At 43.4% G+C, this 27,331-nt stretch overlaps 1 protein-coding gene across 2 annotated transcripts in view; it reads left to right on the plus strand.

The window, feature by feature from the left end:
* LOC131192478 (zinc finger protein 268-like) overlaps nucleotides 1–26,061 on the plus strand; it is a 50,528-nt gene extending 24,467 nt beyond the window's left edge. The window contains exons 3-4 of one of the 2 annotated variants that reach the window (XM_058171657.1): nucleotides 8,645–10,560; nucleotides 22,386–26,061. In XM_058171657.1, the coding sequence (XP_058027640.1) occupies nucleotides 9,109–10,560; nucleotides 22,386–23,246 (2,313 nt within the window). In that variant the 5' untranslated portion in view covers nucleotides 8,645–9,108 and the 3' untranslated portion in view covers nucleotides 23,247–26,061. Of the gene's footprint in view, nucleotides 1–2,616; nucleotides 2,716–8,644; nucleotides 12,024–22,385 lie in introns of those variants that run through there. The other variant, XM_058171656.1, reaches the window with a different exon arrangement.
* The last annotated feature ends 1,270 nt before the right edge of the window (nucleotides 26,062–27,331 follow it).

Here is a 27,331-nt window from a genome sequence, read left to right on the forward strand (position 1 = left end):
GAGGGTCACCTGAGTAGTGCAAATGGTTCCTGTAATCTGCTATTTTTCCTCCTCTGGAAATCCATTCCTGCTCCCACACCATTCAAAGGGTATTCATCCCAAATTGTATAGCTAAAAGTCTGTAGGGATTCTCAGCCATCCAAGTCATGGTTGTTCCAAAGGTGCTTTTCACCTACTCGGGTGACCCTGAGGTAAAACTCCCAAGTGCTTCAATGACCCTCTAAAACAGAGGTCTCAACCTTGGTCCCTTTAAGACTTGTGGATTTCAACTCCCAGAGTCCCTCAGCCAGCAAAGCTGGCTGAGGAACTCTGGGAGTTGAAGTCCACAAGTCTTAAAGGACCAAGGTTGGAGACCCCTGCTCTAAATGGATGAAGATTACCAGCTGTCTGCCAGGAATATAAACCCTTCCCAAATAGGAATGTGTGATGACAATTACTTGATAGAAAGAAGGGCAGAAGACAAAAAAAATTCCAATTCTTTGCTTTTCTGTTCATTTTTTGTTTGTTTTGCATACATTTTACTACATTAAATTTGCTTTTACTTTAAGAAAAAGAATGCGTCAGACAATTACGGCAGCATTTTGTACACTTTTGTGTGCATATGCATAATATCGTCTCTCACAACTGCATGAAATGTTTCTTTGGAAAGTTTATCATTTTCTTTTACTGTATGCGGACAGTCACTTCCTCTTTCTAAGACAGAAAAACTGCTCCCAGACTCGTCCTGACATACTGTGTAGATATTGAGCAAATCCCAGCATTCCAGCCAATAATGTCCGGGCTGCAAGGTGACAGGTGTTATAGTCTTACCATGTCTGTGGGACAGTCTCACCTATTCTATTCTATTCTATTCTATTCTATTCTATTCTATTCTATTCTATTCTATTCTATTCTATTCTATTCTATTCTATTCTATTCTATTCTAATTTCTGTTCTGTTCTATTCTATTCTAATTTCTGTTCTATTCTTATTTCTCTTCTGTTCTATTCCTATTTCCTATTCTTATTCCTATTCATTCCTATTCTTATTTCTGTTCTTATTTCTCTTCTCTTCTCTTCTCTTCTCTTCTGTTCTATTCCTATTCCTATTTCTATTTCTAGAGAGGGACTTCTCAGGGTGCCGTCCGCCAAGCAATGTCGGCTGGTGGCCCCCAGGGGAAGATCCTTTTCTGTGGGGGCTCCCACACTCTGGAACGAGCTTCCCCCGGGTTTACGCCAAATACCTGACCTTCGGACCTTTCGCCGCGAACTGAAGACACATCTTTTCATTCGCGCGGGGCTGGCTTAGATTTTATCGATTTTAAAATCTTTATTATTAATTTTAAATGGGTTTTAGTTTTTATACATTTTAAATTTTTAGGCTAATTATAATAAGTTTTTTAATCTCGCATTTTAAACTATATTTTCTTGTCTGTTTTTATTTTGCCTGTACACCGCCCTGAGTCCTTCGGGAGAAGGGCGGTATAAAAATCAAATAAATAAGTAAGTATTCTATTCCTATTCCTATTCCTATTCATTCCTATCCTATCCTATTCTATTCATTCCTATTCTTATTCCTGTTCTATTTTATTTCTCTTCTGTTCTATTCCTATTTCTATTCTATTCCTATTCATTCCTATTCTATTCTATTCTATTCTATTCTATTCTATTCATTCCTATTCTTATTTCTGTTCTATTTCTATTCTATTCTATTCATTCCTATTCTTATTTCTATTCTATTCCTACTTCTATTCTATTCTTCTATTTCTATTTATTTATATTCGTTTCTGTTCTATTCCTATTCCTATTCTATTCTATTCTATTCTATTCTTCTATTTCTATTCATTCCTATTCTATTCATTCCTATTCTTATTTCTGTTCTATTTCTATTCTATTCTATTCATTCCTATTCTTATTTCTATTCCATTCCATTCCTACTTCTATTCTATTCTTCTATTTCTATTTATTTATATTCTTGTTTCTGTTCTATTCCTATTCCTATTCCTATTCCTATTCTATTCTATTTTATTTTATTCTATTCTTCTATTTCTATTCATTCCTATTCTTATTTCTGTTCTATTGCTATTGCTATTGCTATTGCTATTCTATTCTATTCTATTCTATTCTATTCTATTCTATTCTATTCTATTCTATTCTATTCTTCTGCTGCTATTCATTCCTATTCTTACTTCTATTCTATTCCTATTCCTATTAATTCCTATTCTATTCTATTCTATTCATTCCTATTATTATTTCTGTTTTATTTCTATTCCTATTCGTTCCTATTCTTATTTCTGTTCTATTCTGTTCTATTCCTATTTCTATCCATCCCTATTCTACCCTATCCGTATCCCATTCTATATTCAATAGCTTTGAATTCCAAATTCCCCCCTGAAGATGCAGATGAGCACACGCAACTTTCCCTTTCAGCCTCAGGGCTTGCTTTGAGCCTTCGGCTTTTCCCTCTGGGTGACGGGAGCGAGGAATCCTCTCCAGCAGGACCGGACTGGGGGATTTTGGCACTGCTCGGTCCCACACACACACCCCTGCCCATCCGGGCTTCAGCGAAAGGGTTAAACGCAGAGAGCTTTTTCCTTTGCCGCCTAGATAGGAGGCAGGAGAAAGGGAGAAAAAGGGGGGCTGGGAATCCCAGTTTCCTGCCCCTCCCGTCCCACCCTCCCTTCCAGGTCTGCTACGCCAGGATTGCGGAGATCCCCTCGCGGGGGAGGGGCGCCAGGTGAGCAAGGACGCTGGCAAGAGGGCAGGTGGACCCCGAGCGAGGGGGGGGGGAATTTCCAGGGAAGGGAAGGGGGGATTCCTTGGGGGAGGTGGGCTTTTGCCAGCTGCGCCCTCTTCCCTTTGGAGTCCCCGAGTTTTTTGCTTGCAAGTTTTCCTGCTCCTTGCAAGCTGCCGCGCCGCTGCTTATCCTCCTTGGTTGCTGCTTCTGCGTCCGATCCCCTTAAAATCCTTCAAGCGCCTCCCCACTTCTCCGAAGCCCAACATCTTGATGCAGCCGAGCTGCCGGTTAGTTTAACAGATTAACAGAGTTGGAAGGCCTCATAGTTGGCTTTGTTTGTTCAGGATTAACTCCCAGACTCCCCAGCCAGCAAAGCTGGCTGGGAATTCTGGGAGTTGAAGTCCACCAGGCTTAAAGCTGCCAAGCTTGGAGACCACTGATCTAGTCCAACCCCACCCCTCCATCCCCGCTCAAGGAGGAGACCCTGCTTACATCACTTCTGACAAATGGCAGTCCAATCTTTTCTTGAAAGTCTCAAGTCGATTTGAAGGCACGTAATTGCAAAAAAAAAAAAAAAATCTTGCAAACGCCTCAGGCAAGCGCCTCCCCCCCCCTCCATCCTGGACCACCTTTCCCATGTTCTCCTGTCGCTGCTGGGGAGGATCAGCCTCCCCAGTATCTGGAGGGGGAGGAAGAGGACTCAGGGAGATCTGAAATCAGAGGGAACAATCACTCCATGCATACAAGGAAACATATGACTGGTTTCTCCCTAATTACCTATATAAGGACCATTTTCTATATTATTCATATTATTTTGTATTTTGTTATGGATTGCACCAGTAGAGGCTAAATCAATTTCGTTGTATATATGTACAATGACAATAAAGGTGGTTGTTGTTATTACTGTAGGAATAGAATAAGAATAAGAATAAGAATAGAATAGAATAGAATAGAATAGAATAGAATAGAATAGAATAGAATACTTTACTTTATTGGCCAAGTGTGATTGGACACACAATGAACTTGTCTTGGTGCATATGCTCTCAGGGAAAAGAAAAGATGCGTTCATCAAGAATTCTAAGGTGCAACACTTATTGATAGTCATAGGGTACAAATAAGCAATCAGGAACCAAACAATATCAATATAAATCGTAAGGATTCAAGCAACAAAGCTACAGTCATACAGTCATAAGTGGAAAGAGATTGGTGATGGGAACGATGAGAAGATTAATAGTAGTGCAGACTTAGTAAATCGTTTGACAGTGTTGAGGGAATTATTTGTTTAGGAGTGATGGCGTTCGGGAAGAAACTGTTCTTTTGTCTAATTGTTCTGGTGTGCAGTGCTCTTTAGCGTCGTTTTGAGGGTGGGAGTTGAAACGGTTTATGTCCAGGATGTGAGGGGTCTAAATATTTTCACAGCTCTCTTTTTGACTCGTGCAGCATACAGGTCCTGAATGGAAGGCAGGTTGGTAGCCATTGTTTGTTCTGCAGTTCTAATTATCCTCTGAAGTCTGTGTCTTTCTTGTTGGGTTGCAAAACCAAACCAGACAGTTCTAGAGGTGCAGATGACAGACTCAATAATTCCTCTATAGAACTGGTTCAGCAGCTCCTTGGGCAGTTTGAGCTTTCTGAGTTATGAGGGGTCCTTGGTACTTTCTGAGTTTGCTTGCGGATGTTTCATTACCCAATTCGGTAACCACCAATGTTAGTAGGGAGTGCAGTTTTCTGTCAGTTTATATTTTGGTGGCTTGCCCTGTTGGTGTGGTGGTGGTCTTGGAGGTTCTTTGGTTCAGGGGCGTGGCCAGCCAGCCTTTGCTCCTAGTTCAGCGAACCAGCCCCAATCTCCTCTACCTATTTACCTGATCCGGTCCAATCCAGTAGCATTTCACCCCTGGGATTCACCCTTATTTATTTATTTAATCAAATTTTTATACCGCCGTTCTCCCGAAGGACTCAGGGCGGTTTACAGCCAGATAAAAAGACAGCAATATAAATACAGAATAAAATAATATTTAAAAAACTTATTCAATTTGGCCTGAATTAAAATATCTTTAAAACGATAAAACCCACTAAAATTAAAACCAAATAAAATCTAAAACCCTATGCCAGTCCTGCGCGGATGAATAAATATGTCTTTAGCTCGTGGCGGAAGGTTCGAAGGTCAGGAAGTTGGTGAAGTCCTGGAGAAGTTCATTCCAAAGGGTGGGAGCCCCCACAGAGAAGTCCCTTCCTCTGGGGGCCGCCAACCGACATTGTTTGATGGATGGCACCCTAAGGAGTCCCTCTCTGTGAGAGCACACAGGTCGGTGAGAGGTAGTCGATGGTAGTAGGCGGTCCCGTAAGTAACCCGGTCCTAAGCCATGGAGCGCTTTAAAGGTAGTAACCAGCACCTTGAAGTGCACCCGGAAGACCACAGGTAGCCAGTGCAGCCTGCGCAGGAGTAGTGTCACGTGGGAGCCACGAGCGGCTCCCTCTATCACCCGCGCAGCTGCATTCTGAACCAACTGGAGCCTCCAGATGATCTTCAAGTGGAGCCCCATGTAGAGAGCATTGCAGTAATCCAAGCGAGAGGTAACAAGACCATGAGTGACCATGCATAGGGCATCCCGGTCAAGGAAGGGGCGCAACTGGCGAATCAGACAAACCTGATAAAAAGTTCTCCTGGAGACGGCTGTCAGGTGATCTTCAAAGGACAGCTGTCCATCCAGGAGAACGCCCAAGTTGCGCACCCTTTCCATTGGGGCCAATGACTTGCCCCAAACCATCAGCCGCGGCTGCAGCTGACTGTACCGGCGTGCCGGCATCCACAGCCACTCCGTCTTGGAGGGATTGAGCTTCAGCCTGTTTCTCCCCATCCAGACCCGTACGGCTTCCAGGCACCAGGACAGTACTTCGATAGCTTCGTTGGGGTGGCCTGGGGTGGAAAAGTACAGCTGCGTGTCATCAGCGTACAGTTGGTACCTCACCCCAAAACCACTGATGATCTCACCCAACGGCTTCATATAGATGTTGAACAGGAGAGGCGAGAGAATCAACCCCTGCGGCACCCCACAAGTGAGGCACCTCGGGGTCGATCTCTGCCCCCCTGCCAACACCGTCTGCGACCGGTCAGAGAGATAGGAGGAGAACCACCGATAAACGGTGCCTCCCACTCCCAAACTCCCCAACCGGTGCAGCAGGATAACATGGTCGATGGTATCGAAAGCCGCTGAGAGGTCTAATAGGACCAGAGCAGAGGAATAACCCCTATCCCTGGCCCTCCAGAGATCATCAACCAATGTGACCAAAGCCGTCTCTGTACTGTATCCGGGCCGAAAGCCAGACTGGAACAGGTCTAGATAGACAGTTTCCTCCAGGTATTGGGGTAATTGACGTGCCACCACACTCTCTACAACCTTCGCCACAAAGCGAAGGTTGGAGACCGGACGATAATTTCCTAAAACAGCTGGGTCCAGGGAAGGCTTCTTGAAGGCTTCTCATCACCGCCTCTTTCAAAGCAGCAGGAAAGACCCCATCCAACAACGAAGCATTAGTAATCCCCTGGAGCCAGCCTCGTGTCACCTCCTGTGTGGCCAGTACCAGCCAGGAGGGACACGGGTCCAGTAAACATGTGGTGGCATTCAACCTCCCCAACAACCTGTCCATGTCCTCGGGAGCCACAGGGTCAAACTCATCCCAAACAGTCTCAACAAGACGCGTCTCCGACCTCTCACCTGGATCTACCCAATTTTGATCCAACCCATCCCGAAGCTGATCCAACCCATCCCGAACCCTTGGGACACCCAAAAGAATAGGTTTGGGACAGATTGTCCTGGAGAAAAATCTATCAATGTCATCACCAGGAATTGAAAATGACTTGGTAGGACATAATCAAAAAATCTTTTCAGCACCTCAGATGGGACAGTAAGGCTATTTTTCAGCCTTAGTTTAATTTGCATGGTTTTAAATCTTTAATTGCTTTCCAATTTATCTTTTTATGAACTGTAAGATGCCCAAGATCACCTTATCAGAGAGATTGGTGGATCAGGAATGCTCATCCTTAGAAACCAATAAGTACAGGAGCAGCTGCTGAGGTATAGCTAAAAGGTGTTGAAACCATCGAGTATTCTTGGATTGCTAGAGGGGATGTGGAAGAGAGGAGAAAGACATAGGAAGTTTCAATTAGGGGATTATGGAGGGCAGTTCTTGTTCTGCAAGATCCAATCTGGGTCGGTCACCAGGACCACTCCCTTCCGAGCTTTTGGACTCATGCTGGTGCCCATCTTCAGGGAACTTCTCTCTAGCAGAGTGTGTGCTGTTCTGTGTGTGGTATTTGTAGTGTGTGTGTTGTAAGTAGCCTTTTAGATGTTGATTGGGGCAAGGATCTCCAACCTTGGCAACTTTAAGACTTGTGGACTTCAACTCCCAGAATTCCTCAGCCAGCAAAGCTGGGAGTTGAAGTCCACAAGTCTTAAAGTTGCCAAGGTTGGAGACTCCTGGATTGGGGTGTGTTGATAGCTGGTTTTTGAGTCATTAGCTGTCCCTTGCTTGTGTTGTCCAGCCCTCTCCTTCTAAGTACTTGATAGGCTGGTGGTCAATTAGCACTCCTGTTGACTGACAATGGGTCCTTTCTCGGGTTTCAATCACTTCCCTGGCTGTTTTTGTGCCTGCTCATCCAACAATCTTAGTAGCAGCAAAACTGAATCTGTGTCCTTGTTCATTGCAGCGGGAGGCTACCAATCAGTTTGGGTCTCCTCGTCTGACCGCTCACTTGTGTTCTTGCAGTCTGGTGGTTAGCTTCCTCCCCGTCAGTCCTACTTAGTCACAGGGGCAATCCATGCAGGAGATTCAGTAGATTACATTAGAAGTATCTCCCACCTCCAAGCGATCTTTACAACGTACAATTTGTCCTCGTCTGGTAGCCTCTGGGCGAGCCGTGTGCGATGCCCACTTCCAGATCTCGGAAGCTGCGTTCTGCAGCTTCTGAAATGTTTTTGATGTATGGCAGGGTGTGCCATGTGGTTGGTCTTGTGCCTTGTTCTCTTTCTAGAGTCCATGCAGCAGCTAGAAGATGAACTGAGGAAAGGTCAGAGAGCAAGTAGGTCTATGTGGTTTGCTCCACAGTGGAGAAGCAGAGAAGCAAGGAGGCTGGAACGTATTCGGCTGCTACATATACCTTCCCTCCCCAGTTTTTATTCTCCTAGTCGTGCTGCAAATTTAAAACTGGTACCTGCAATTTTCAGCTGGTTGGGAAATTTAAAAAGTCTTCATGTTAGGGTTCACTCCTTGTGATTTTTCTGTACATCTTGTTTTCTTGGAAACTGAGGCATTTCATGGACAAAACTGCTGCTTTAAATTTTGCAAACACTTTGGGCATGATTTCATTTCTTGAAGCCTTCCCTCTCTATAAATTGCATCAAAAATACCCACTTCTGGGACAATTTTCAGGCTGAACTGGATTTCCAACTTACCCACATTTGTAGATGTGTGCATATCTGTTTATCTCTCTGTATGTATGTATTAGTATCTATCTATATAAACCAGAGGTGAGGAACTATGACCTTTTTATGACCTGTTTGCTCAGGAATTCTGGGAATTGAAGTCATAACAGAGGCAAAGTTTTGGGAGTTGAAGTCATCAAAGTACCATAGTTCCCCGACCCCGATAATAAGCTTTCCTCAGAATTTGGAAACTCTTGTGATGATAACAGACTGCAAGGATTTCTGAATTATGCAAAACCAGAAGAGAATTTCATGCTTCTGTGGATATTTGAATCTGGTTCGCACTAGATTTCTGTGTCAAAGGAATCATAATTAATGTTAGAGGTTAACCTTTGATTTTTGGCATTTGTTTTTTCATTGTAATGTAGGAATTTTTCTTGCTGTTTTCGCATCTTGTGCAGCATTTTATATACAATAATTAAACTCACCACTTTATGTGAATCTTTTAGATGAAGAGGATGTCCAGAAGACCATCCTGAGCATGTGAGAATCAGAAGCAAAACTAAAAAGGAAAACAAAACTGGCGAGCAATCAAGAGTTTTTTCCACTTCCTCCAGAAAACTGCAAAATTCTTCTCCTTCCCAAGGCAGGTGAAAGACAAAAGAGAGAATAACAGAAAGAGAATTTTGAGCTGGAAATAATTGAGGATGTGGAACTCACTGAAACACTCCATGAAAAGGGCAAGGGCAAGATCATTTCCAAATTCAAAATAATCCGGAAATCCAGAATGGAAGGGGTCACTTGGATAGGCACATAAGGTAGACAGTCATGCGAGCCTCATCATGTGAACGAAGAAAGAGTAGCTTGAATCAAAGCACCATTGAAGAAGGGATCACAAATATTTTGGACCTTGAGAATCCAAAAATGTAAGTGATGGAAACACCCCTGCAAACATTTCAGATCATAGCTGATTATGCATGAGACGATCCAAACTGGAGAAAAGTCCGCCCAGTGCCATCACTGTGGCAAAATCTTTAGGAAGCAGGCCACCTTAAGGATACACAAGAGGACCCACACAGGGGAGAAACCATATGAGTGTCTGGATTGTGGGAAAAGATTCAGTCAGAATTCCCATCTGGTGAGCCACCATAGGACTCACACTGGGGAGAAACCATATGAGTGCCCTGATTGTGGGAAAAGTTTCAGTCACAATTCCGACCTGGTGGTACATCAGAGGACTCACACAGGAGAGAAACCATATGAGTGTACGGATTGTGGGAAAAGTTTCAGTCACAGTTCCAACCTGGTGATACACAAGAGGACTCACACGGGAGAGAAACCATATGAGTGTCCTGATTGTGGGAAAAGTTTCAGTCAGAATTATGCCCTGGTGACACACCAAAGGATTCACACTGGGGAAAAACCATATGAATGTTTGGATTGTGGGAAAAGTTTTAGTCAGAATTCCCACCTGGTTATACACCACAGGACACACACAGGGGAGAAACCATATGAGTGTCCAGATTGTGGGAAAAGTTTCAGTCATAATTCCGACCTGGTGGTGCATCAGAGGACTCACACAGGAGAAAAACCATACAAGTGCCCCAACTGTGAAAAACGTTTCAGTCACAGTTCAAACCTAGTGATTCATAAGAGAACTCACACTGTGGACAAACTGTATGAATGTCCCAATTCTGGGAATAGTTTCAGTCACAATTCCGATCTGGTGTTACATCAGAAAACGCACATAGGAGACCAACCATGTGAGGGTCAGGAGTATGGTAAAATAGTCAGTCAGAATTGCCACCAGATGTCTCACACTGAGGATAAACCACATGAGGGTCCAGATTGTAGGAAAAAATTCAGTCAGAATTCTGATGTTGTGATACACCAGAGGGCTCACATTGAAGAAAAACTGTATGCGTGTCCAGATTGTGGGAAAAGTTTCACTCGGGATTCCCACCTGGTGAAACATCAGAGGTCTCACACTTGGGAGGCACAATATGAGACTACAGATTGTGAGAAACGTTTCATTCAAAATTCCAACCTCGTTGTACATCAAAGGAGACACATCAGAGAGAAACTGTATGAGTGTCAGGAATGTGGCAAAACCTTCGGTCACAATTCCCACCTGGTGATACACCAGAGGATTCATACCGGGGAGAAACCATATGACTGTCCAGATTGTGGGAAAAGTTTCAGTCGGAATTCCCACCTTGTGATACACCAGAGAACACACACAGGGGAGAAACCATATGAGTGTCCAAATTGTGGGAGAAGTTTCAGACAGAATTACGATCTGGTAATACACCAGAGGACTCACACTGGGGAAAAGCCATATGAGTGTCTGGATTGTGGGAAATGTTTCCGTCGGAATTCTCACCTGGTAATACACCAGAGGACTCACACGGGGGAGAAACCATACGTTTGTCTGGAATGTGGGAAAAACTTCACTCGGAATTCTGAGCTGGTTATACATCGAAGGATTCACACAGGGGAAAAACCGTATGAATGTTTGGATTGTGGGAAACGTTTCAGTCAGAATTATACCCTGGTGATACACCAGAGGACTCACACTGGAGAGAAACCATATGAATGTCCTAATTGTAGGAAAAGTTTCAATCGGAATTCTGAGCTGGTGATACACCAGAGGACTCACACAGGGGAGAAACCATATGAGTGTCCGGATTGTGGGAAAGGTTTCAGTACTAGGTCTAAACTTATAAATCATGTAAGTTTACACATTGGGGAGAAACCTTTCAAATGTCCAGAGTGTGGACGGTGCTTCACACAAAATTCCTCTCTTACTGCACACAAGAAAATCCATATGAAGCAGAAGGAGATGACTATAGGGAAGGCTTGAATTTCATTTCTGAGCTGCTTTTAGAAGTAAGGCCGCAAAATTAACTAATTTCTGGCCTTGTTCAGTTAGACAAATGTGCTCAAAAGTATTAGAGATGAGGGAGAAAAGAAAATTCTTAGTTTGATAAAGGCTAATTTCCCATGGCTGGCTATCAGCAGAAATTACTGGATATTCACTGGTAGAGAAATAGTGCAATTCTGCCAAAAAGACTTTTAAGGTGTTTTTTGCATATTGATCATCATACATCATTGAAATGGCCAGGCAGAAAATTTCAGCCTTCTACAAAATTATCTTTCTCACTTTGAGCCCAAAAGTTCTACAACCAGCAGGCCTTTTTAAAAAAATGTGGGAGTCATGTTTCTCGGAGGCTCCAAAAATCTGCTACAGATCCTAAAAAATACATCACAGAATAATGTTGGAAGGGATCTTGGAGGTCTTCTAGTCCAACCCCCCTGCTGAAGCAGAAGACCTTTTACCATTCCAGATAAGTAACTGTCCAGTCTCTTCTTAAAGGCCTCCATTGATCGAGCATCCAGAATTTCTGAAGGCAAGTCGCTCCACTGGTTAATTGTTCTCAGTGTCAGGAAATTTCTCCTTAGTTCTAAGTTCTGGTTCTCTCCTTGATTTGTTTTCAAAACGACACTATAGAGCACTGCACACCAGAACAACTAGACACAAGAACAGTTTTTTCCACGAACGCATCACTCTGCTAAACAAATAATTCCCTCAACACTATCAAACTAGTTACTAAATGTGCAGTACTATTAATCTTCTCATCGTTCCCATCATCCATCTCCTTCCACTTATGACTGTATGACTGTAACTTTGTTGCTTGTATCCTTATGATTTATATTGATATTGATTGTTTCCTGATTGCTTATTTGTACCCTATGACTATCATTAAGTGTTGTATCTTAGAATTCTTGATGAAGGTATCTTTTCTTTTATGTACACTGAGAGCGTATGCACCAAGATAAATTCCTTGCGTGTCCAATCACACTTGGCCAATAAAAAATTCTATTCTATTCTGTTCTGTTCTGTTCTGTTCTGTTCTGTTCTGTTCTATTCTATTCTATTCTATTCCCTCCATACAAAAAAGATAGGAGCACTTAGTGATTGCGGCTCCTCAAATGTGAGCTGATGGAAGAGGAGTGGTAAAGAGGATTCAGAGTTCATCTTTTTCTAACATGCACAAAAATTGAGTGCAAGGAGAACAGTAAATTCAGTGCTCGGGTTGTGAACAGGGAAGCACAGCGCAGTGAAGCACAGAATGGAGAACTTATCAGGGAGGTTTGAAACAGTGAGAAGAGCACAAAAATTTTATATGTAAAGGTTGTTGAATATGATATGCAAATACTATTGTACTATAGAGAAAAAGGGGTTGTGGCTTTTGAGCATAGGATCTTCAAATTTATTACCAACTCTTGCTGTGATCTTTTTTGTGTGGAGGTGCCTCTTGTTATCTTTTGAAGGCTGGTGGATGATAGCAGTGCCAAGATGCCGAGTGTACCAAAGAATTCAAGGTTTGTTCATTTCAGTAACACATTTCAGGTTATAATACAATGCCCCCATGACTCAACACCCAGAAACAATAGAGCATGTGCTTCTCCAGTGGCTTTTATAAAGCCTTGATAAGGCCACACTTGGAATATTGCATCCAGTTTTGGTCGCTACGATGTAAAAAAGATGTTGAGACTCTGGAAAGAGTGCAGAGAAGAGCAACAAAGATGATTAGGGGACTGGAGGCTAAAACATATGAAGAACGGTTGCAGGAACTCAGTATGTCTAGTTTAATGAAAAGAAGGACTAGGGGAGACATGAAAGCAGTGTTCCAAAATCTCAGGGGTTGCCACAAAGAAGAGGGAGTCAAACTATTCTCCAAAGCACCTGAGGGCAGGACAAGAAGCAATGGATGGAAAGCAATCAAGGAGAAGCAACCTACAACTACGGAGAAATTTCCTGACAGAACATTTAATCAGCTTGCCTCCGGAAGTTGTGAATACTCCAACAGTGGATGTTTTAAAGAAGAGATTGGACAACCATTGGTCTGAAGTGGTGTAGGGTTTCCTGCCTAAGCAGGGGGTTGGATTAGAAGACCTCCAAGGTCCCTTCCAACTCTGTTATTCTGTTATTGTGCTTTATTGCAGAGATGTTTGTACCAGTACTGCACAAATACTTTGCACACAAAGGAGAATTCTACAATTCCCTGCTGCTTTTAGATAGACATTGTACTACCGGTATCATACTGGAACTATCATGTTGTATAATATGAGTATGGTTGAGTATTTGAGTTCTGTTAAGTATTTATATATTTATATTTTTATAGTATTTTATTCGTAGTGTTTATAGGTTTTGCATATTTTTATCTTGATAATAAGCCACCAAGAATTAAGATAGGCAGACAATGAATTGAATTGAATGAACGAATGGATGGATGAAGTTGCCAGGTTTTGTGAATCAGCATTTAAAATTTATCAGATGATGGATGACGTATGTGGTAAAATCATTTTAACCAGCATCCAGCTTGTCATATTTGTGTGCTCTGTATTGTGATAAATTTAGTCTGCCACATAACTAACCTTTATGCCAGGGGTTTTCTGGCTGAGGAACTCTGGGAGTTGAAGTTCCACCCTCTGGAACGAGCTTCCCCCAGGACTTCGTCAACTTCCTGACCTTCGGACCTTCCGCCGCGAGCTTAAGACACATCTATTTATTTGCGCAGGACTGGACTAGATTTTTAAATTTTAATTGTTTAAATTTTAGATTTGGTTTTAAATTGGGTTTTATTATTTATGTCTATTTTAAATATTTGGCCTATTTAATAAGTTTTTTAGATTAATGTTTTACTTTGTATATTTATGTTGTTTTTATATGGCTGTACACCGCCCTGAGTCCCTAGGGAGATAGGGCGGTATAAAAATATGAATAAATAAATAAATAAATAAATAAATAAAAATAAGTCCACGAGTCTTAAAGTTGCTAAGGTTGGAGACCCCTGCTTTATGCTCCCTACCCCCATCTCACCTTAGCTTTTCTTTTAGTTCCATTTAAACTGTTTTATATATATATTCCCTCTTCCTATGTATTTTAAAATAATTATCATTTTTAGACTATTATTCTTTTCTGTACTTTTTAACTGTGTGCTGATCTTTCACCGTAATAAACGTGATTTTGTCACATGATCTAGTACATTTTTTCCTCCAATAGATCACATAGCATATGAACCCTTTACAACAGAGGACTTCAAACTTGGCAGCTTTAAGACTTGTGGACTTCCAGTTCCCAGAATTTGAGCATAGCTGGCTGGAGAATTCTGGGAGTTGAAGTCCGCAAGTCTTAAAGGTGCCAAATTTGAAGACCTTTGCTTTACAAGAAGGAAACCCAGCAACTAGAACCAGGCTAGGGATTAGGAAGATTGATTGGTCTGAGCCTCACGCTCCAAATGGCTTCAAATTTAAATACATGCAAAGTTTTTAAACTTTAAAATAATCAATTTAGATTTAATTCTCTTTTCCTTCTCTCTTTTGGCGGCACTTTTTTAGCACCTGTTTTATTATGCTTAGGAGCTGAAAATGCGTGAAATTGTTTATAAAGGTCTGGATCTTTGAGAGCCCTGTATAAGATAAGATATATGTAATGTATCTTTAAATGGTTTTGGCGGGAAACAAGCACGTTGCTGATTGGTTAAAGCCGCCGGTTGAACTGTATATAAGGAGAGGTTTTTCCCCAGCCTGTTGCTGGGTTCACCATATATTAAAGAGCTGTTGTCACTACCCTGGTCTCCAGCCTCGTTACTTCCTGAACTTAACACTGGCGACGAAGGTGGGATCTCGAGGCTAAAGAGCACCAGGAACGAGCTGAAGCACGGAAGAACCGAACCCAGCAAACTCAGGGCAGAAACGCGGAGATGGCCAGCTATACTCCGCCCGCGCCGTTTGACCCAGCCAGGGAGAAATGGGGGCGTGCATGACCCGTTTGAAAGCTTCCTAGAGGCAAACGAACTGCAAGGAGTTCCAGACAACCGCAAAGGGCATATTTCCTGAGCCACTGCGGTCCCGAGGTCATCGACATCGCGGAAGCCCTGGCAGAGCCAACGCCGTACAATCGGTATCGTGGCAAACTCTGCAAAATTTATTGAAGAACCATTTCGCCAACACCGTCCAAATACGTGCGGCGTTTTGAATTTGGGGCGAGACAGCAAGAGGCGAATCCATCAGCGATTACATGGCCGCCCTGCGAAAAGCCTCCAAGGACTGTGGGTACCGAGACTTGGACGAGGAGCTGTTAGAGCAACTCATCCGTGGGGTCAGAGACATGCGTTTGCAGAGGCGGCTGCTATCAAAAAGCAATCTAACGCTGGCAAACGCTCTGGACGAAGCCAGAGCTCATGAGATGTCCACCCAAGCGGCGGAAACCCTACAAAGCCACTCACACGGCGAGCGCAGCAAATCAACCCGGTCCACAGAAGAAATCCAGACCGAATCAGACGGCGAGGATGAGGAAGGGTTTGCCTCACCGAGAGAAGGGGCAAAGAAGACCGATGAATGCGGAAGTTGCGGAGGGCAACACCAGCGCCAACGATGCAAGTTCAAGGACGCTACATGTCGGTGCGAGAAGAAGGGCACCTGGCTCAAGTCTGTCGAGCACCCCAACCTTCCGCCGAAAATTCAAACCAACCAATCAGAGCGCAGGATCGGCAAGGCGACCCGATTGGTCAAAACAAAAAGTGCGCGAACTCAAATCGAACGACCGTGATCATAGGCCGTGCAGCAACCCGCGTCGAGAAGAAAATCTTCACTAAACCGAAAATCGAAGGAGTGCCGTGCCGACTAGAAGTGGACACCGGGTCAGCGATCACAAACATGTCCTGGGGCACTTTGCAAAGCTTTGCCGAGGATCGCAAAACGCAAACTGCAAACACAACGGCTACGGGTGCACGACTACCAAGGGAATCGCATCCCTGTTCGAGGGACCACCTCCGTCCGCGTCGAGTACGGACCACACAAGAAGACCCTGCCCATCACGATAGTCGAAGGGACCCTGCCAAGTCTGTTGGGACTAGACTGGTTCCGTGCATTGGGCATGGGAGTGTCTGGCATCTACAGAAGTGACTTTAACCTAAAGACACACTCATGAACGAGTTCGAGATGTCTTCAAGGACTGCCTGGGCAAGTACAAGGGGGACCCCATTTCCTTCAATTTAGACCCCCAGGTAGCCCCCATTAGGTTAAAGGCAAGGAGAGTCCCTTTTGCCCTTAAACCTAAGATTGACAAGGAGATAGATAAGCTCATCAGTCAGGGGATTCTGGTGCCAGTCGATCACGCAAAGTGGGAGACGCCAATCGTCACCCCAGTGAAACCAGATGGGTCAGTTAGAATCTGCGCTGACTACAAGGCGACGTTAAACAAAGCCTTACAAAAAAGCGCTTACCCGGTCCCCGTGGTGCAACACTTGCTGCACTCGCTGGGGCAAGGGCACGTTTTCGCCAAGTTAGATTTGGCTCAAGCCTATCAACAACTGCCTGTAGACGCCAACACAGCCGAAGCCCAGACGATTGTGACTCACAGAGGTGCTTTCAAGTGTACCAGGTTACAGTTTGGGGTGAGTGTGGCACCTGGTCTATTCCAAAATTTAATGGAGCGACTTCTGCAAGGGCTCCCGGGGGTAGTCCCCTATTTCGATGATGTATTGATATCAGCCGAAAATTTAGAAGAATTGGGGGAGCGTTTGAGAAAAGTTCTGGGCGTTTTCCGGTCAGCCGGTCTAAAGGTTAAAGTGAACAAATGCCAGATAGGGGTAGAATCCGTAGAGTTCTTGGGCTACAGAATAGACAAGGAGGGAATTCACCCCACTGAAAGCAAGGTCAAGGCAATACGAAAGGCTCCAGCGCCCAAAAACAAAACAGAGCTACAGGCATTCCTGGGTCTAGTGAATTTTTACGCGGTCTTTTTAAAAAATAAGGCAACCGTTGCCGAGCCGCTACATAAGTTACTGGGAAAGAATACTGCTTGGTCTTGGGGAAGGTCGGAAGCTAGGGCTTTCGAAGCAGTAAAAAACCTACTATCGAGCGATAGCTTACTGGTTCAATATCATAGCTCATTGCCATTGGTATTAGTCTGCGATGCTTCCCCTTACGGGGTGGGGGCTGTGCTCAGCCACAGGTTTCCAAATGGCACAGAAGCCCCAATAGCCTTCTACTCCAGAACGATGTCCTCGACAGAGAGGAACTATAGCCAGTTGGATAAGGAAGCGCTAGCTATTGTGTCAGGGTAAAAAGTTTCACGAATCGTTTTGGTAGAGACTTTGAAATTGTGACAGACCATAGACCACTGTTAGGGATACTGGCTGGCGACCGCCCAACGCCTGTGGCAGTTTCGCCACGATTGACCCGATGGACTATCTTCTTAGCCGCCTATTCCTACAAACTGCAGCATCGGCTGGGAAAAGAATTGGGGCATGCGGACGCATTAAGCAGATGCCCACTACCAGGGGCGATCAAGACCCCACTCCGGGGCGCCCATACTGTTAATTGACTCTCTGGACTCTGGCCCAGTCACATCTAAGGAGGTGGCTCGGGCGTCATACCGACATTACTTTGAGAACTGTACTGGTTGGGTACAAGAGGGTGGCCGCTGCGCGGCGTTTTAAAGAATTTGTAAAAAAGCGTGGGGAACTTTCGGCTCAAGGGGTGCCTGCTATGGGGGATAGAGTGGTGATCCCAGAAAATTGAGGAAAAGGGTGTTGGACCTCCTCCACGAGGGTCACCCAGGGATCGTTAGGATGAAGGGTCTAGCGAGAAGCTATGTGTGGTGGCCCTTAATGGACTCAGAAATTGCTGAAAGGGTAGGGAAATGCCAGGCCTGCCAGAGTCCAGACCGCTACCCCCGGCCCCGGTTCGGGAATGGGAGAAACCCCAGGGCCCTGGTCTAGAATACACATTGATTTTGCGGCCCTTCCACGGCCAAACCTTCCTGGTAGTAGTGATGCCTACTCCAAATGGCTGGAAATCATTCTCATGAGATCCATGACAGCCGAGGCCGTGATCTCAGTCCTCGGCACCTATTTGTAACCCATGGGTTGCCCGACACGCTAGTTTCCGATAACGCCCGCAATTCACGGCAACCCAATTTGAGGAGTACTTGGCAGAGGAGGGCATCCGACATGCCCTCTCGGCGCCTTTCCACCCTGCGACGAATGGCCTTGCAGGCGTTCCGTCCGGGCGCAAAGAGGCATTGTCCAGACTTAAGCCAGGCGACTGGCAAACAAAAATCGATGTTTTCCTGGCGTCCAACACAGAACCCCTGTGTCACAACCGCAGAAGCCCAGCCGAATTATTAATGGGCGAAGCTCAGGTGCCCACTAGACCGCCTAAATCCAAACTATACACCGGAGGGTTACAAGGGGAAATAGGAAAAACAAGAGAAATGGACATAGGCGACAGTGTGGGCACACAACTATGGTGAAGGCCCAACCTGGATAGCAGGACAAATCCTAAACAGAACAGGTCCAAAATCATACTTGGTAGAGTTAAAGGACGGCCGAGTATGGGCGCCACATAGACCAAATAAAACGCATAGCGAACAATCTGAATCTACGAAACGGGCCCTGACTACACAATGTTTGATTCCACAGCTGACTCAAACCAGGAAAAATCGCAGGACTTATCTGAAATTCCGGAGGTCCAGCGGCGCCCACAGGTTCCAGTAGAAAACAGCAGGGACGACTCTGCTAATAATCCAGGGCCGGATGGCCTAGAGAAGGAGCTGAGAGGAGCAAACAGCCCCTCCGGTCAGCTCGACCCACTCCCAGGGAATGTACTGCGCAGGTCCGAAAGAGTCAGGAGACGCCCAGTCTATTTGCGTGATTACGTTGAAAAATAATATGTAAATATCATGTAAATATGGGTAAAGTGTTTTCTGGGGGGAAGGAGTGTAATGTATCTTTAAATGGTTTTGGCGGGAAACAAGCACGTTGCTGATTGGTTAAAGCCGCCGGTTGAACTGTATATAAGGAGAGGTTTTTCCCCAGCCTGTTGCTGGGTTCACCATATATTAAAGAGCTGTTGTCACTACCCTGGTCTCCAGCCTCGTTACTTCCCGAACTTAACAATATATATCTATAAGATAACATTCTGATATCTTTGGGTCATCAAGATGGGTCATTAGCACTGAAGAAAGTTAGCACCTTGGAGTCCTAGTGGACAACCATTTAGATATGAGCCAGCAGTGTGCAGCAGCTGCCAAAAAAGCCAACAAAGTTCTGGGCTGCATAAACAGAGGGATAGAATCAAGATCACGTGAAGTGTTAATACCACTTTATAATGCCTTGGTAAGGCCACACTTGGAATATTGCATCCAGTTTTGGTCGCCACGATGTAAAAAGGATGTGGAGACTCTAGAAAGAGTGCAGAGAAGAGCAACAAAGATGATTAGGGGAATGGAGGCTAAAACATATGAAGAACGGTTGCAGGAACTGGGTATGTCTAGTTTAATGAAAAGAAGAACTAGGGGAGACGTGATAGCAGTGTTCCAATATCTCAGGGGTTGCCACAAAGAAGAGGGAGTCAAACTATTCTCCAAAGCACCTGAGGGTAGAACAAGAAGCAATGGGTGGAAACTAATCAAGGAGAGAAGCAACTATAGAACTAAGGAGAAATTTCCTGACAGTTAGAACAATTAATCAGTGGAACGACTTGCCTGCAGAAGTTGTAAATGCTCCAACACTGGAAATTTTTAAGAAAATGTTGGATAGCCATTTGTCTGAAATGGTGTAGCGTTTCCTGCCTGGGCAGGGGGTTGGACTAGAAGGTCCAAGGTCCCTTCCAACTCTGATATTATTATTATTATATGATAGGACTAGCCTTCTACCCAACCAGCAAGAAGAAGTCACCACCTGGCACCTGGGGAGATTGCATCACTCAGCAAGTGACCTCACCCCATTCCTAAGAGGGTTATAAGGGGCGTGCATAAGAGCACAAAAGTGCCTACCGTTCCTGTCCTATTGTTCCCTTCATCATATCAAATTGATATAGTTGATGCATATTTTTTACATATATGTATATATTTTCTTCAAAATATGTTGTTTTATCTATGACTATTGTTTGTGTATACAAAAAGGCTCAACCAAGCCTGGGACTCAGGACAGCCTACAGAGTTGCCCCTGCATGGCCGCATGGGAGTCTGACAACGGGGAGCCGGTTGCAAGAATGTTGGACTAGATCTTGAAAGATTGCAGCCGCAGGAGCAGCTGAATGGATAGATTTTGTGGGCAGTAAGTAGTAGAGCCACTTTGGTGTCGTCCTGGAAACCTCAAGGCTAGAGACTGAGAAAAGCTCAGCTCCAGTCCTGCCTTATGCGCGAAGCCATCAACAAAACTCATGCCTAGAAAGCTGGCAACAGAAGAGCAACATTCCTGGTTGCTGTGTAATAACACCCAACCGGAGGGGGAGCGACTAAGCTGAAAGGTTTTATAACAATCAAGTATTGCTAGAGAGGATGTGGGAGGGAGCAGAAGAGAAGAGGAACTTCCTCTTCTGGATGATCCATAGGAGGATGGAGGAATGGGGGACACTTTTCCTGCTCTTCCAAGGACATCGGCTGAGAGGTGAGTTGAGGACAGGTCGGAGGGGAGGCTGAGAGCAAGTTGGGCTGTTTGGTTTCCTCCAAGGTGCAGAAGCAGAGAAGGAACAAGGTTGAAAGATCCCATCTACGACATGTTTTTCTTTTCCCTCCACAAAAACAATTTCACAGATTCTGCTCACTTTAAAACCCGTGGTTGCAATTTTCTGTTGGTTGCGAGATTTAAATGTCTCCTTCACGTTAGGGGCGACACCTTGTGGTTTTTATAAGCGTGTTGTTTTCTTGGCAATGAGGAGTTTCATGGCCAAAACTGGCACTTTAAATCTTGCAGAGGCTTTGGGCACCATTTCCTCCGTTAGAAGGCCCCCCACTCCAGGGGTGAGATCCAGCAAGTTCTGACAGGTTTTGGGGAACCGGTAGCGGAAATTTTGAGTAGTTCGGAGAACCGGCAAATAGCAGCTCTGGCTGGCCCCAGAGTGGGGTGGGAATGGGGATTTTGCAGTATCCTTCCCCCAGGAGTGGGGAGGGAATGGGGATTTTGCAGCATCCTTCCCCCTGGAGTGGGGTGGGAATGGGGATTTTGCAGTATCCTTCCCCTGCCATGCCCACCAAGCCACACCCACAGAACCAGTAGTAAAAAAAATTTGGATTTCACCACTGCCTCCCTCCCAAATATTAGACCAAAATATTTATATTTCTTGCTATGTATATCTGTATAATGTATCCTCAGCATTTCCAGTTATCTTTGATAATAACAATGGTAGAAAATTATGATATACAGGTAATCCTCACCCTACGACTACAACTGAGCCCAAGATTTCTGTTGGTAAGTGAAAGACTTGTTAAGTGAACTTTGACCTATTTTACGACCTTTCCTGCCACAGTTGTTAAGTGAATCACTGAGGTTGTTAAGTTAGTGTCATGGTTGTTAAGTGAATTTGGCTTCACTTTGTCTGTCAGGTCGCAAAAACATGACCTTGGGACACTGAAACCGTCATAACTATGGGTTAGTTACCAATTTTGAATTTTGAGCACATGACCATGGGGATGCTGCTATGGTCATAAGTGTGAAGAGTGACCATAAGCCACCTTTTTCAGTGCCTTTGTAACTTTGAACAGTCACTAAATGAACTGTTGTAAGTTGAGGACTACCTGTATCAAGTTAACCAGAGAATTTAATGATTGTACGATTATTTGAACTTGGATCTCATAGTCTTCTATCTTTGAAATGAATCATAATTAATGTTATAGTTAATTCTAATACTTTGGCGCGATAGCTTTCTGACCGTAATTTATGCTTTTCTCCTTGCTGTTTTCACATCTTGTGCATCCACCTATATTATATGAATCTTTTAGACAAAGAGGATGTCCAAAAGACCATCGTGGACAAGGGAGAATCAGAAACAGCATTAAAAAAGAAAATCCGGCCAGCAATCAAAGGTTTTTCCCCTTCATCCAGAAAACCACAAACTTTTCCTGCCCCAGCAGATGACAGATAAAAAGAATAAAAGGAAGAGAGTTTTGAGCTGGAAAAAACGAAGACTGTGGAACTGAAGGAAGCACTCCATGAAAAGGTCAAAGGGGAGCATTTCCAAATTCAGAAAAAGAGGGAAATACTTGGAAATCAGTAGGAAGGAACGGGTCACTTGCATTACAAGACGGTTTGCCCTCCGTGGCAATATTTTTGACTTCCACCTCCAAAATTGTCAAAGGTCGAAAAGGTCCACAGATTGGACAGTACTCTGGGAAAAAGCACAGATTGTAGACCTTACCTGATAATGCACAAGAGGACCCACAGTAAAGAAAAGCGCATCCAGTGCGGCCAATGTGGCAAAACCTTTAGGAAGCAAGCCACCCTACTGATACACAAGAGGATGCACACAGGAGAGAAACCGTATGAGTGTTCCGATTGTGGGAAAAGGTTCAGTCAGAATTCCCACCTGGTGAACCACCACAGAACTCACAGAGAGGAGAAACCAGTTTGCCTGGAATGTGGGAAACGTTTCAGACACCGTTCCGACTTGGCGGTACACCAGAGGACTCACACTGGGGAGAAACCGTATGAGTGTCCCGATTGTGGGAAAAGTTTCAGTCATAATCCCGACCTGGTGATACACCAGAGGACTCACACTGGGGAAAAACCATATGAGTGTCTAGATTGTGGGAAAAGTTTCATCCGGAATTACGCCCTTGTGATGCACCAGAGAATTCATACTGGGGAGAAACCGTATGAATGTTCAGACTGTGGGAGAAGCTTCAGTCGGAATTCCGGCCTGCTAATACACCAGAGGACACACACAGGGGAGAAACCGTATGAGTGCCCCATTTGTGGGAAAACTTTCAGCCAGAATTCCCACCTGGTGAAACACCACAGGACACACACTGGGGAGAAACCATACAAATGTTCAGATTGTGGGAAAAGTTTCAGTCAGAACGGTAGCCTGGTGATGCACCAGAGGACTCACACAGGAGAGAAGCCATATGAGTGTCCGGACTGTGGGAAAGATTTCAGTACTAGGACTAACCTTATTAATCATGTAGGTTTACACACAGGGGAGAAACCTTTCAAATGTCCAGTGTGCAGACGGTGCTTCACGCAAAGTTCCTCCCTTACTGCCCACAAGAAAATCCATATGAAGCAGAAGGTAATGACTGTAGGGAACGCTTGAATTTCATTTCTGAGCTGCTTTTAGAAGTATGGCTGAGAAATTAACTATTTAATTTCTGGCCTGATTCACTTTAATGAGATATGTCTTAGAACAGGGGTCTCCAACCTTGGTCCCTTTAAGACTTGTGGTTGGACTTTGCTGGCTGAGAGACTCTGGGAGTTGAAGTCCACAAGTCTTAAAGGGACCAAGGTTGGAGACCTCTGTCTTAGCACGAGTTATGTGAGAGGAGAGAAAAGAAATGGAAAATGTTAATTTTTATAAACAATAACTATCTGTATCTGGCTGCGAGCAGAACAGGCTGAAAAAGGTTTTGACAACTTAAATTGGGACTTTATGAAAAACCAATTAGTAAAAATGAATTCTGGAGAAAAATTTATACAAAATGATTAGACACTATACAAGATAATAATAAACAGGGAACAAACAGAAAGCTTTGAAATATCTAAAGGAGTAAGACAAGGTTGCCCCCTATCCCATCGTTATTCATTCTGTCTGTAGAGACATTGTTATCACAAATTAGAAATAATTTGGAAATAAAGGGATTAAAAATTAAGTCACAAGAATATAAGGTCCAAGCATTTGCAGATGATTTGGCATTTATTATTGAGGAACCTCTAGTGTCTGGACCTAATCTATTGCAAGATATAAACCAATTTGGGATGGTAGCAGGATTTAAAATGAGTAAAGACAAAACCAAAATATTGACTAAGAATTTAACCAACAGACAGAATGAAGAATTAGAGGAGAAACTGGGAATTTCGAGAGCAAAAAAATTAAATATTTAGGAATTTGGCTATCTGAAAAATGTACCACGATAAAGAGGGATAACTATGATACACTTCTAGTACAAATACAAAAAGATCTGGATAATTGGACTATATCACTAATTGGCAGAATTTCGACAATCAAAATGAACACACTATCCAAGCTACTTTATCTATCTATCTATTATCTATTTCAAATGGTACCAATAAAATTAGGAAACCAATTCTTTGAACAATTAAATAAAGTGACATCAAAATTTATATGGTCAGGGAAAAAACTGCGCATCAAATTCAAATTATTGCAAGATAGTAGAAGGGAAGGAGGTTTCGGTTTACCAGAATGGGAATTTTACTACCAAGCGACATCCCTAACATGGTTTAAAGATTGGATACATCTTAAGAATAAACAAATACTAACAATAGAAGGCCATGACCTCCAACTAGGGTGGCATGGCTTTTTTGGGGATGGGAAAAATAAATCACATACCTATTTTCAAAAACATACGCTAAGAGATGCCCTACTGAAAGTTTGGGAAAAGATAAAAAAGAATCATTATACAAAGGTCCCAATTTGGTTGTCTACAATGGATGGTGAAATGGTAAAATACACAGAATTATTAGATACAAAAGGAGAATTGAAATCAGTACAAAACATGGAATAAATTTGGATTGGTGGCCATATTTGCAAATTAAAACTAAAGTTAAAAAAGATAAGGAACAATTTGGCATAAACAGGGAACAATCGGAATTAGATAAAATATTATTAGGATTTGGGAGAAAAATGATTACAAATATTTATAATTACCTATTAAGATACAAATTGGAAGAAGAGACGGTGAAAGAAATGATAAGTTGGGCTAGGAATTTTCGATATACTATAGAATTGGAAAAATGGGAAAAATTGTGGGAAACAAATTATAAATTGACTATGGCAGTAACATATAAAGAAAATGTCTATAAAATATTTTATACATGGCATTTAGCACCAGTGAGATTGGCAAAAATGTACTCCAATCTGTCACCTAAGTGTTAGAGATGTGGCCACAAATTAGGAACATACTATCACATGTGGTGGATGTGCCCCAGTGCTAAAAAGTTTTGGCATAAGATCAGAAGATGGTTAGAAGAGATTACACTCCAAAAGGGCCTCTGGTGGCTCATCAGGCTAATGCAGCCTGTTATTAACAGCAACTGCCTGCAATATTGCAGGTTCAAGTCCCACCAGGCCCAAGGTTGACTCAGCCTTCCATCCTTTATAAGGTAGGTAAAATGAGGACCCAGATTGTTGGGGGGCAATAAGTTGATTTTGTATATAGTATACAATTGGATGAAGACTATTGCCTGACATAGTGTAAGCCGCCCTGAGTCTTCGGAGAAGGGCGGGATATAAATGCAAATTAAAAAAAAAAAAAAAGATTGATTTTAAACCAGAGGTGTTTCTTCTAGGAATGATTGATAAGAAAACTGAAAGAAGTCTGTACTATATAACGTTGCACATATTAACAGCAGCCAGTATTGCTCTGGTGCAAATGTGGAAACAGATAAACACACCACTGGAAGAAATAGTAATTAAAAAAATCCTCGAATGTGTTACAATGGATAAAATGACAATGGAGATTAAAGAAAAAGATGATTCGGATTACTACAAAGTGCAGAACAGATTCTATGCGTGGCTAGAAAATAGAAATCAAAATGAGTAATAAGAATTTTGACTAACTGAAATGTAAGAGTATTAAATATTGGTAAGGATAAAATACTGACTATGTCAATATACAGGATGTAAGTATATATAACAAAATTGTATATAAAAATGCTCAATACAGTTATACAAGAATAAGGGATTATTTAGAAACACTAAATTTAATAGCAAGGAAACTCAATACAGAAAGTTGTTATTATATAATGTTTTTATATTTGTTTTGTATTTTAATATTTTATGTATGTGTATGTCTTCTTTCCTTTTTTTCCTTTTTCCTTTTCTTTTTTCGGTTTTTGTCTTTTTTCATTATGTTTTTGGTTTTAAAAATGTAAAATACTCAATAAAAACTATTTTTTTAAAAAAATAAAAAATAAAATAAGGCAATATTTCAGTTTTTGAGAGGTTGCGCCAAAGAAGAGGTCAACTTATTCTCCAAAGCACCAGAGGGCAGGACAAGAAACAATGAATGGAAACTTAATCAAAGAGAGAAGCAACCTGGAATTAAGGAGAACCTTCCTAACAGTGAGGACAATTAACCAGTGGGACAGCTTTGCCTTCCTACGTTGTGGGTGCTTCATACCTGGAGATTTTGAAGAATAGACTGGATATTATATATGTTGATGGCAGCAAGAAAAAAAAAGAAATCCAGAAACCTCTGAAGACCTGGATCTGCCAGCGGGCCTGTGGAACCCAGAGCGGGATGGAACCCATTATATGGCTTGTGTGATCAGCTGTTGTTGGGGTGGGGGATGATTTTATTATATTATACTATATTAATTTGATTCTTTTTATTAGTTTTATTGTTTTAAATGTGGCTTTATAGCAATGCTCCCAGTTCGGACCCGATCACCCAATCCGGTAGCGATGGCGGCGGGTGGTTTGGAGAACTGTGTCGTGTCCCACTCCTCCGCTGACGGCCGGGTCAGGGAAATCCGAATCAGGCGTGCCTCTGCAGCTCTGCCAAAGTCCTAGCAAAGTCCTCAAGGCAGGCAGGAGACCAGAAAGTGACTTCAGCAAGATATGTTTAGACTTTGCCTGACTCAGAGACTGCCAGAAAGCAGATCCTTTATATAGGCCATGGGGTGTGGCTCCATGACTCAGCACTTATCCAGGCCTGCCCCTCCCTTCTGACGCCGCCGCCTATCAATTCATCTGAAGCGAGGGTCACTCCAATCGGCAGCTGTTGGTAATTGACCTTCCTCAGGCTCACATGCTGTGGAGGAGGAGGAGGGGTCTAGTTGCTCCGTTTGCCTGGGCATGGAACCAGAGCTGGGGGCTGGAGATACTTGCTCTTCTTCAGCCTGTCTGGGCATGGAGCCAGGGCTGGGGCCGGGAGATGCCCCTCCTCAGCCTGTCTGGGCATGGAGCCAGGGCTGGGGCCGGGAGGCATGCTAGGACATTCTTCAGCGTTCAGAAGCAGATAAGCAGACCCCGGCTGTGGTGAGATTGGGCGAGACACAACAAACTGGTAGCAAAAATCCCTGCCCCCCCACATGCCCAGCTGAGCCACGCGATCATCAGAGGTTGTTTTTTTTTACTTTTAAAAACTATTTTTCTTCGGCCAAAAAAATGCTTTTAAAAGTAAAAAAAAAGGCTCTGTTGATCGCGCGGCTCAGCTGGGA

The sequence above is a fragment of the Ahaetulla prasina genome, chromosome 2, assembly GCF_028640845.1.
Source record: "Ahaetulla prasina isolate Xishuangbanna chromosome 2, ASM2864084v1, whole genome shotgun sequence".
Taxonomy (NCBI): Eukaryota; Metazoa; Chordata; class Lepidosauria; order Squamata; family Colubridae; genus Ahaetulla; species Ahaetulla prasina.